The 12,548-nt window shown below is 38.6% G+C and overlaps 1 protein-coding gene across 5 annotated transcripts in view; it reads right to left on the bottom strand.

Annotated features, from left to right (window-relative positions):
- The window catches only part of NEDD4L (NEDD4 like E3 ubiquitin protein ligase), a 193,368-nt gene that overhangs the window by 100,262 nt on the left and 80,558 nt on the right, over positions 1 to 12,548 (bottom strand). For all 5 annotated transcript variants that reach the window (XM_087772788.1, XM_087772789.1, XM_087772791.1 and 2 more), the window contains 2 exons: positions 8,679 to 8,760; positions 2,850 to 2,888 (listed from right to left, as the gene is read on the bottom strand). In XM_087772788.1, coding sequence (XP_087628914.1) covers positions 2,850 to 2,888; positions 8,679 to 8,760 — 121 coding nt within the window. The remainder of the gene's footprint in view (positions 1 to 2,849; positions 2,889 to 8,678; positions 8,761 to 12,548) is intronic.

The raw sequence follows: 12,548 nt of genomic DNA, 5'->3' as shown, positions 1-12,548 counted from the left end.
AAAATTCAAATACTGTCACTTTAGGTTCACTACCTTGATGATAACAATATTAGGTACTAGTTCACACAGCGATTAAACCAAGGCAAACAGAACAGGACTAACAGGTTTTATGTAAATCTTCAGTTTTACTTAAACTGGAGCACTAGAACACTTTGTTTCTAAACCCTACTGCAACTAGAAATAGCCTAGCCGTTAACATTAACCGCTCTCATTTACTGTGTTCAATGCCAGACAGTTACTGCATTTCTCTTACTACAGAAAGCTCCGAGGAGGAACGGCAGGGCCGCTGCATACCATACCGTCGAGCTGCAATTTGGAGAGGACATCCCTGGGCAAACCATGGCTGCTGCTTCTCTCTGCTGTCACCCCCGGCGCGCGCTGCAGCCAGGAAGGGCTGGCGGGGGCTCTTTGGCTGCCCTGAGCACACCAGCAAAGCTAAGGTGGTCTCAGGAAGGGTGGCCTGGCCAAAGTGACAAGCTCTGTGTTTTGGGAACAGGTCCCAGGCTGGACAGACTATCAGGGCTCCCAGATTTTTCTGCTGTACAGCTGCAATGCTCAACTGAGACGTAAGGAGCAAGAGTTTTACTGTATTGCTTTCAGAATTTCATAATAATCTATATTTAGGACTGTCTATCGCTCACCATCTCTAGCCCGTTTATCACACATGCCTGTGGAAAACCCAACAGAAGTCTCTCCAACACTTGAAAACAGCAAATATACCTCCAGAAAATTATTTACATTGAAGTAAATTTAAGCAGAAAGACTGCCAACATTTAAAAGGAAAAAACCAAACAAAAAAAGAACTCTGGCAGGAAGACAAAACAGTCACTATTAAAGAAGAAAAAAGTTCTATAGTATTTGATCCACTTGATATTTTTTTCAGAAAAACTTTGTAAGCCAGGTTACTATGTCCAACTTGTTTAATTAAGAAAATTTAGAAACAATATTCCGCAATGGACCTGTGGTTCTGCAGGGGTGGCGGTGGACTTCCTAGTTTTGAGAAAATCAGAGAATTGTGACACACAAAGGGGCATGCATTACTTTATATATCCACGTTATTGTTTAGGATTTTCTAGACGTTTTAACAGAGCTTCTATGAACTGTCTCTGTAGTTTAAGCAACACAAATTGTAGCAGTTTTGTGTAGTCTCTTTTCCTGGGAAAAGTAAATGGTTAATAAGGCTACCTTGAATAATATCAGTTAAAATTATAAGCACAAATATACATAACAAGCTTGCTTAGTTCTGAGTAAACATATTTCACTTCAAAACACATGAATTTGTTCCTTACAGTCTGTCTTGCAACTCAGCATGTTTATGAGACCAGTATTTATAAAGACGGGCTTCTGGAGGTGAGGTCACCCATTTCTGAATCACGTATGCAGTCGGGATCAAATCTGGGGGAGCCTGAAATGTCTTCGGACAGATAAGCAGTCGAAAACTTTCTTCCACTTCCCTTTCCTGTGCAATGGTCACGATGGTCATCTCTCTATAAAATCCGTCCTCTGTGCCGAAGGCAAAGGCATTTGAACACTTCACCATAAAATGCTCTCTTACTAGGGTAATGACTTTCTAGTAAAATTACAGTATTAAAATTCCTCTGCATTTTTACAGGCAGGTAGCTTAAGTTATCCCATGGCAGAGCCACCTCTATAATGAGAGGTGTGCAAACATCAAAAATCACTGCGATGAAAATGGAAAACCTTCAGTCCGGTCATAATTTAGTGTCAAGACAGTTCCTATGGACTCTGCATAACCTAATAAAGCGTAAGTCCATATTTTCCCCTCTGAGTACATTATAAATATCAAAATATTTCATTAGCTAAAGATGATCTTAGATATGTATTACCCAGCTGCAAAACCGAGAAAAGCTGTTTGGTACATGTTTAAAAATAAGAATTCCACTTAAACCTCAAAAACCTGTGTATTAACGATTATATTGGTGAGAACTATCTATCTAAAAAATCCTATTAGCAGGACAGTCACTTGCTAAGACTCTATAAACAACGTTCAATATGATACCCGTTTTTAACAATCTACAATGACATCTTTTCTCAAGCAGCTGTTTAAGATTAAATTTTAAAAACCACTGAAATTCTACCTAACCGTCTTTTTTGAAAGCTACAGCTGCACTAAAATTAAGTCATTCTTCTTTGGAAACATATTTTCAGCAACTAAATAACAAAGTTGTTATTGCCTTTCTCATTTATATTATGTTGCTTTTGATAATCACTATTTTAACCCCTCCTTTACCACTTTCAAGTATTTAATTTTTTCTTTTTCTGATAAAAATCACTCAGTTTTAGCTGTAACTTGGTTTTCCTTTTAAGCAAGATCTAGAAAGATTAAAATGAAACTACAAAAACACACCCCCAACATATTTTGACCTTTTTGGCAAGTAACATAAAGGCCAAGAGAAATTACTTTTTCCATCTTCCTTCTCTACATTTCTATTTCATTATTTTTTGCCATGATAACTTAAATTTCATACAGCTCTTGGAAATGCCTCCGATTATTCGCCACTGCATTAACATTTTAAAACCACAGCAAACATGCTCTGCTAAAAATACTTTTTCAAATAAAAACAATTTTTTATTTGTCAGATGAATTAACTCAAAAGTTACTCTAAATAAAATCTCAAATTGTGAAACAGTCCATTTTGAATTCATCTTATGCCAATTTCTGCTGATCATTGCATCACTAGAGAGACAGAAGAGCAATAGCATCCGGACAAACATTTTTAATGTAAACACATAAACAACATAAAAAATAAGCTTCTTCCAACGTTAGAAAATGCCATGCGATTAATTGTACATGTTATAATAATGATTGCAAGTAAAGGGAAACTTACTCTAAAATAAAATTCTTCATTCCATTTTGGATTCAGTGTCTGTAAAAGAAATAAACATATTTATGTACTAAAATTTCTTTAGGTTTGCCATTTTCCAATCATCAAAATGTGCATGCAAGTGACAAATTTCTAGGGGAAAAAAAGGGGGGGGGGGGGAGAAAAAAGCATGTCATAAAAAAATTGAAAAAAAATTGCCATCAAATTATTTAGAAATTCTCTACCGAGTAAACCAAACATGGGAGGATATTTGAGTCAGAAGATCCTAAAATAGATGTTAAATATGAATAGGATTCTATGAGTAACATGCAGATCGCTGAGAACCTGTAGAAATAAAACCTGAGGACGTTTCAATTCTCAAGATTCATTTAAACCCATATAAAAAAAAAAAAGTATTTTTTTTAAACACAAGGAGAACTTTAGGGCTACAAAAATAAGGACAGATTTATACTGTAAATTAAACAGCAAAAAAGAACAAAAGGAAACGTTATTCCTCTGAATAGGTATGACACTCTTCCTAACCTCCCCCAAGCCTATGGAGGATTTTAATTTTGTCTCAATAACCTGAATAAAATGTACAGAATAAAATATGTATATAGATTGCAATCTGAAGGGAGCTCAAGCATAAAATAATCAAATTGATAAAAAAAAAAGATATTAGAACCACAAGCATTAATATTTTGAGCAATTCAAATTTGGATAAGTTTAAAAAACAAGTATGATATGTCCAACGGTTTTTGTTTTCATGCCAAATGATTCCCTCATTCTCTCATAGCAGAGATTTACCAAAGAGCTGACAGTAAAAATTGGCTCTACACCCACCAAAATTTTGTTATAGCAGAGAAGGAGAATCTTGGCTGTTCATCTCAACTCCTTGATATATATACAATAGATTTATCATGTCCAGGACACAGGGGCACACTACACTGCATTCCTCTACAAAATGGAAATACAGGAGTCGTATCGTAGCTCAACATGCACTGGCACGATCACATCACGCTGACAACTGTACATCCTCCTTTCCCCTTTAAATTGGGGCTGAATCTCAACCCAACATCTATGTAACTGATCATCAATGAAATGAAACACCGAAATTTGAAAACCCTGGTCTAGAAAATTTAGGGGAAAAAAGGAAGAGAAAAGTAAATAACAGTATAAAAAAAGAGCAAACTCTAAACCTACATAAACAGCTATGCAGGTGGTTAACAGTTGTACTCTCAGAAAACTTTTACCTGTTTATCCTGAACAATCTTATGAGAGAGCACGAAAACATTTCTTGAAAGAAAAGACCATTGTAAAGGGTAGATGAAAAGAATAAAATGAGTGTAGGTGAAGGGCAGGGATACGGGTTGGGGGCAGGAAGAAGCTTTCAATTTGTTTGCCTTAAGGAGCACAAATGTATTCAGCAAAAAAAATTACGTAATAAGAAAAAAAAGTGATACTTTTTAAGTACTTGTCTTCATCAAATGCGGCTGTTATTGGCAAGAGAGGTTCCATGTAATTCAACAAATGAAGCACGGTCTCGTAATAAATTTGAGGGCACTACTGTCCATCAATAATCCATTAATTTTGAATGCTGCTTAACCACAAATACAAATTTCAGGAAATATTTGATGTATTAGGCAGCACAATGTTTGGTAAATGCCCCGGTAACCGGCAGAAATTTCTTCCACCTTTGTAAGTCAAACAATTAGTAAGGTCAAGTCAGAAAGTACAAACACTAGAATCCCAGCAAAGCAGAAAACCACTTGTAAAGAAAGGCTCCAAAAATAAAGGCATGAATAACTTCATAAAGGATATTAGCAGGGAAACAACAGACTCATCAGCAAAATGAGCTATATCCTAAAAAGGGCAAGTATAGTAGAGATAAAGAACTGCCAAGAGTCAAGCTGAGTTAGATCTTCCACGGGATATTAGAACAAACACAAAGAAGGTTTTTCAACCAGATAAATAAAATGAGAACACGGAAAGAAATGATGCTCCTAAGCAATGAAGCTCAGTGGGGAGACTAAGCCTATTTAGATACGGGAAATTATGTTTAACGTTACATATGGGAAACGCAGAATAACTACGAGGGATCAGTACGAAGGTAGAAGCAGTCACGAGTGATGTAGAAGTGAAGTCTTCAGAGCTCAGCGCAGTCAAATTGACACACGAAATCACAAGCCTAGTAGCAGGAATTTAAAAATCATACTAAGCATCTTACAAGATCATAAGATGGCAAACAGCAAATGCAGCCTTTTCTACCGTGGACAGAAGAGAGCATTTCTAGCAGGCCATTCAAAACACAGCTCCAAAAGGCAACGCAAGGCATTAATCAAATTTTACAGTTGGAATAACTAAATGTGTGGAGGGAGGTAAATCAAAACAAAAAGCCTCAAAAATTCAACATAGCTAGATCATGCCAGATGAATCTGAACTTTTTCTGATAACTTTATTTTTTCAGAGTAAGGGAACACTGCTTTTAATCCCTTTGGCTGTAACTAAGCACACTTCATAAGGCTAGGTCCAGCTGCACAGTAGGAAACGTAGCAGACAACTGCACAGGGCATGTAAAAGGAGAATAAGAAGGGGAAACGGCAGGCTCTTCTGCCTTCTCGAAGGCACGTCCTGCAAGACAGTGCCAGACAGAAAGTTACCCATTAAACGGAGGAAGACAAAAAGGAGCAGAGAAATAAGAAACTAGTGAAGGGCTAGACGCCGTCATATTAAAGGAAACGTTACAGAGCTGAAGGAGGTAATTGGCGGTGTCTTTCAGAATCACTCCTGAGACTGAGTTTGCTCAATATTTTTTTGTTAACGCCTAAATCAAAATCAAGATCTACTAACGGCGTTTGGTATTTATGAAATAAACAGAGATTGCAAATTGCAGAGGAAGAATACTGCTTTGAGGGCAGAAGTCTTGAGATGAAATTTAACAATTCAAACCAGAAATGACTAACTAGAACTTTCCAATAGATGAGTTAATAGTACTATTATGGAAATGACTGAGAAAGTCCAGGCTTGAAGTGACAGTTACAAGAAACAGTGAAAAAAGACAGATGCAATCCCAGGAATACATCACACAATCCCAGAATCGTTTAGGCTGGAAAAGACCTTTAAGATCATCGAGTCCAACCATAAACCTACCACTGCCAAGTCCACCGCTAAAGATGAGCATCATCATCTCGTCCTCAGGCCTCTGTCTACGGCCGGGCTGTTGTGCAAACACTGTCCCTTTCCTCTTCTTGCCTAGGGCAGCGCTAAAGCCAGGAGCTTCTCTCTTCCTTGATACAATCAATACAATATTTTCACACCTTTACTACATTTTTTTTATTTATGGTGGTCTTCTCAGAAGCTTTCTTATTCTCCTTTCACATGGATCCAAGGCTGGCAAGTATTGCTTCAGATCAGCCATAGTGCTACAACCTTCTTTCCGATCTAACGTTCCGATTTCAACCTCTCCTAACTTTCTGCACTACAGCCAGTACATTTCAAATGTGTAGGAGCCAAATATGCCGTGTCCTTAGTAATCATGCTTTTATACCAGCAACATTCTTTCAAATAAGGACAATGTCATTCTAATAAGAATTTAAAAAAAAATAATTTAAAAAAATAATTCATTAAAAAAAGAAATCAGAAATTGACTAAAACTCTGGATGTGATCACCATTATTTCCTAAGAAGCAAGGGGGAAAAAATGAAGTCCTACATCCATGCCACACTTCCGATCTCCTCTGCCCCCATTTCACGGACTTGCTACACAGGATTTCTCTCGAAAGCCAAAGGATCCTTGCACCCTCGCCACCTGCTTCACATCCTCTCTGCTATCGTAACTGTCCCGAGTTCGAGTCACAGAGTCACGAACAGCAGAGGTCCCTTCCAATACCTAGAGCATCTAGGCTCATGCTACCTCACCCTGAAATTCTTCCATTTCACTGCAGTGAAAGGTGAAAGATGAAAATCTCCCTCCCATCCTCAGGCATTTGCGGTTAACAGAAGCTACCATACTATTTTAAGACAATACACAAGCACTACAAGAACCGGACTCGTCTAGACAGTTATTTTTAGGTAAGCCATTATTTTTCAGGAATCCTGAAGCATACATTTTGCAAACAAGCCCACCAAAGCGAATGCATAGACTGTTTGTAGGGTGCAACTGTTCACGTGTCTCCGGCCGCCACCGAGTTCTCTCAGATGAAATGAGTTGCCCGTTTAGTAGCTGGGAAAGTCTGAGCCCATATCACTATCGATCCAAAATTACTACAGGGGCCCAACTTATTTTTTAAATGAGAAAATAAACCTTCACCTACACTCATTTTATTCTTTTCATCTACCCTTTACACTGTAAGAAAGATTTATCAGCACACAGACACAGGTGTACTGATTTAAGAGTTTCTCATGAATATTGCCATTCATGATATGACAAAGGCAATCTTGCACTTCAGCAAGAGCACGTTAATTAGAATTCTGGTATAATCTTAATAGCCAGGTATTTTATAATAGCCTGAAAATGACCTATCGAGCCTAAGCATTTTCCGTTCATGTGATTCCAAGAACAGGACTTAATTCCATGCAACTACGTCCCAGGAAATGGCAAGACAAGCAGCACGCTCTCTAGGGAAACAAGACACGCGTATCATAAGAAAACCTCCCACTCACTTGTATGGAATTAGCGATAAATCTGGCACCTATTTAAGGAAACAAAAAATGCCACAGTCCATGTTGTTACTATGGCAACAAACTAGGTACTCCTTTTTGAAAAAGTTAACATTTTTCTCACAAGTTTTAATGTCTAAAAACTTTACATAAAACTAAGCTAGATGGGCTATAAAGAACTTATTTAAAAGGAGTCAATGAACGTAAAAATGCTATTACGAAACAAGTAGCAGTGGTTAACCAGGAAATCTTTTAAAAATTACTTTTGCTTTCCAACGTCAAACATGCCCTGGGTCCTGTGAAGAGATCTGCTCGTATCTTCCACGCTTCCAGGCTTTCACATCGGTTTTCTCATGACACCTGATGTTCTGATTTCAGAACAGCATCATTCGATTTTGTGTTTTCAATAACAACATTTTCCTCACTATACTGTTTTGCAATAATGATTTCAACTGAATCATTGTTGGTTCTAAATATCTTCATAAAAATGACAACTCTCTATTTTTTTTACTTTTCACACAGGTTATGACTTTTTTCCGCTATGCCATCACTACCAGCAAATCTAAAAAACTAAAAAAACCCCATTTCTTAGGGCCCTCGTGACAAATATCCCCTCGCAGAATTTTTGTTTGTGTGGAATGAAATTAGCAAACCAAAGAAAATTTCATTTTGGTTCTCATTAAAAATGAAAACGTTTTCAGTGCATTTCCAGGCTTTTATTACAGCATACCTTCCGTCATTTGGCTCTTTTAAATTCCCATATTAGGAAAATATATTGAAAATGGAAATTTTGAAAGGGAACACTAAAGAATGATCATTTTTGCTAAAAGTCAAATAAATAATAATTAAAACAGAGTTTCTTAGTTCTTTATTTCAGATATGTCTTTCATTAAAATGAAAATGACTTTGACAAAAGAAACAGTGAAAGATAAAATGAGATTTGATAAGCCAAGGTTTAGAGAATAATACGCAACATATTAGCATTTTTTTTCTCTTTTGTTTTTCTGTCAACAGATCACGCACACCGAAGATGCACGCACTTGTTTTCTTATTTTGGTTTGAAAAAAAAAAAGATTATTCAGTTGCTATACATGCATGCAACAATTTAAATAAGCGTTGCATTATGTTATAGAATTGTGTTCCAGTATTCTTAATATTTCCAAAGCCATGGAATAAAAAAAGAGTACATACATACCTTTTTAATAGTTTTTGTCTGCACAAGAGCAAGTTCTCTGTTCTCATCTGCTACATACAAGGAAAGTTTCACATACGGGTCACTGCAAAAGAAGACGTCATATTTAACGGGAATATAATTTTACAGACAAATATAATTTCAGGATAAATCTGTCATTTAATTGGACAACAATAGCAGTTCTAAACACTTTTAGTGAAAGTGTTTTCAGTGAAACCTAGTAACTGGAACAAGCTACTGAAACATTTAAAATGTGTTTGAATATGCTCAGTTAAATACTGACGATAGCATTAAAGATAATTTAACTTGCAGCTTTGTCCCATTGCTATGGACAAGAACCACTTGCTTGCATACACCTTCTGCTCACTAGCATGCACGTGGCAGTCCATTTAAAACGAGTCAAGAAAAAAGCTGAGCCATGGGTTTTAGAAGAGCCTCACTGTAACTAACCACTTGAGGTTGACGGGAAAGGGAACAGGAATTATCTTGAAGAAGTGGTTCCAATTTCATTGACCCATGAAACCAAGCTGCATTGTATCAGTGGTGATACCAGCACGGCCCTTCTGTCCACGGATACCCCTGCCCAGACCCTGAGCTCTCCTACCCATGCCACGGGTCTCCTCCTCGCCAGCTGGTCCACTGCAGTGCTCGCTGCAAACAGATGCTTGTACACTCCTCTCACAGGCAATCCACACTCGTGGGTCCCCCCGCAAATGCTGTCATGGACCCTCTCCCCACCTAGTACCCCTGCCCGGACCCAGGCCTCCTACCCCCACCTGGTCCAGCCTGGGGTATGCTAATGCCTTCCATGCTGAACACCTACCCTTCCATGCTGAACAGCACACTGACCCTGCTCCAGCTTTTCAGGCCCTTCTCATTACCAGGTTGCTGAAGATCAAACGCTATTGTAACGGTTTGCACAAACACTTCAGCTTCCGTTCAAATCCAATTTCCAAGGTCGATGAAGCACCGTGAACATTAAGTTTGCAGCTATGGGGTATTATAACTGCTACCTTGAGCTCTCCGGAGTAGTAAGTAGAACTACCACTAGAGCTATTTTCCATTAGAGTTTATCTGCACTTAGGGGAAGTCCTGCCCACCATGCCAGAACCAGCCGGCATAGACAAATCTGGTCTCAGATCTCCCCCCCCGACCCTCCTCTTCTTTGCAGAAGGAGAAGGAAGTAGAGATATTCCAGAGACCATGCAGCGCTCTATGTCAGATACCCTTCAGATATAACACGTGCCACTAAAGAAGGTCACTGCTTTCACCCTAACTCCAGCTGCTTCTCACTATTGCTGTGCTGTAGGTTTCTACCCTCCAAACCTGTGCTTTCTAATTTCTTTCAGCAGGGAGACAGTAGCTACCAGTAAGGGGTGATGTGCAGGAAGGCTCCATGACACCAGTATGAGATGACAGTCTGCTAGATCCTTCCCAGTACCAGCAGAAGAATACTGCATCTGTTGGGAGCTCTAAATGTTGAAGGACTCCACAAGATCTGAAGAAGGCAATCTTGTATGCTACAGCAACCTTAAGTATGCTAGCGTGGTTTCCACAGTACTCACAAATAATACATTCGAATATAACCTTTCTTTTATGGCATAAACTAGCATGGTCATGAAAATGATCCAAGGACTGGAACACCTCTCCTATGAGGAAAGGCTGAGAGTTGGGCTTGTTCAGCCGGGAGAAGAGACAGCTCCAGGGAGACCTCCTTGCAGCCTCTCAATATATAAAGGGGCTTATAAGACAGACAGAGAGAGACTTTTTACCAGGGTCTGTAGTGACAGGACAAGGGGCAACAACAGTTTTAAACTGAAAGAGGGTAGGTTTAGAATGGACATAAGGAAGAAATGTTTTATGATGAGGGTGGTGAGACAGTGGAACAGGTTGCCCAGAGAAGTTGTGGATGCTCCAGGTTGGATGGAGCTTTGAGCAACCAGATCTGGTGAAAGATGTCCCTGCCCACAGCAGGGGGATTTGACTAGGTGATCTCTGATGGTCCCTTCCAACCCAAACCATTCTACAATTCTATGACTCTATGCTGAAAGGACCCAACTGGGAGAAAAACCTCCTGCAGCAACAGAATAACTTCATACAGGTATAATGTCAGCAAGTAGAACTGGAGCAGTGCCTCTGCTTGAAGAGAGGAAAGGGGTGGAAGAGTAAAACGAGGACACTCAACTGCTCCAATGCTTCCTTTTCAAGACTGTGGCACAGTCATCTGGATGCCAATCTAAGGGTTCTCGAAGGAAGGATAAACAACAGACATTCAGATTACCAACCGCTTCATTCAGAGATTCAGACACTCTCAAATACATTTTCTCTGATGCTTTTTAAATTTAAAAACCAATTTTGTGACAGCATTGCTACAGAATAATCAGCAGTTGAGTGTTCATTATACTAGATGCTTCCTTTACTTGGAAAATAAAATACCAGAGTAAGGTGAAAATAAAGTAAGAATAAACAAGACATCATGTTGGATTGATTATTGTATCAGTAGATGCACATAAATGCATCTACTTAAATGGCAATTAAGTTCAGCATTACGTACCAAGGTTTAAAAGAAAACAAAGCATCATTGTGATTAAAAAGAAATGCTGATACTACTTTGAATTGCTTAATGTACTGTGCTGCCTGATATTTACTGGCAAAATAGACTCTTACAAGAAGCAGTAGGAACCAGATATTCATTGAAGCTTGCAGATTGCAGTGTGGGGGAGGAATCAAAGGGAGCCTTTCTGACATAAGCCAACGTGAAGAAAGAAATTTGTATGGAAGGAGGATTAAAAGGCAAAATTAAGGACCTTATAGGGCGGTGAAATGAAAGTCTTAACCCCAACACTGCACAACATTAAGAAACTAAGACTGACTGCTAACATTTGGATCCACAGAAGCATTTATTTTGGGGATCTCGTGGTCAAGCTTTTCTGCAGGTCTGGCCCTCAGTCTTAATTCAATGCTTAGACACTTAGTCCATGTCTAAGAATGTAGTTTTGCCTTTAGTTTTAGCTGGTCTAAGTCTGCTGCTGCTGCTGAAGTTAGCCTATCCTCTCCTCCACCTTTGGCCACATATTCCTGCATCACTGCTGGTCCATCAGATCAGACAGCTGATGTGATTGAAAAAAACACTACAGAAATAATAACAGCCATAATGACAAAGTATAGGTTTTCAGATATAAAATTTCCCGGAAGATAGGGAGGAAAACAAATGCACAGCTGGGATACAGGGAGGGTAGGACTTCACCTTCAATGGAAGCACAGACTCAGCTTAGCTTAAGCCAATTGTAAAACCTCACTCTTAGTTACTTCTGGAATCAAAGCCTATAAAGTATTATTTTTATAGCTGTTTCACTGCACAGGACATTGACAGTCATATGTAAAACTGAAACAAAAAGATCATGTGGGTATAGGGGGACCTGCACCTAAACATAACGCTACTAGCTATGCACACTTAAAAAATGGGAAGATTCTTAAAGAAAAGACTCTTTAATGCTAAATAGGTGGGAATAACATCCTCCCAGTTTTAAGTTATCAATGCATACTTGGGCAATGCTGTTTTCATGAACCCTCAGAAATACTAGAATTTCTTAATCTTAAAATATCCTGGATGAATCTTCTGTCTACAGAAAACAAAGAACTGTGAAGGTGGCAACAGATTTTTTTTTTTAATTATACTTTACTTTTTTTTAAAACAAGAGAATAATTAAGTTTATTACAAATTTTCGTAAGAAAATTTTGCCTTTACTAAACAGACTATTGACATCTCTGCCTGCTCTAGAAGTGGGACAGACTGAGTCAGACTAAACTGTACCAGCAAAGTTCTCACTCCTGAACGTGAGACGGGAATTTATCCGAATGATCAGATATTTG

Source organism: Nipponia nippon, unplaced genomic scaffold, assembly GCF_047370975.1.
Source record: "Nipponia nippon isolate SJK-2023a ecotype South Korea unplaced genomic scaffold, ASM4737097v1 scaffold_37, whole genome shotgun sequence".
NCBI lineage: Eukaryota > Metazoa > Chordata > Aves > Pelecaniformes > Threskiornithidae > Nipponia > Nipponia nippon.
Note: the sequence above shows the minus strand (reverse complement) of the source record. Positions and strands in the feature narration are given on the sequence as shown.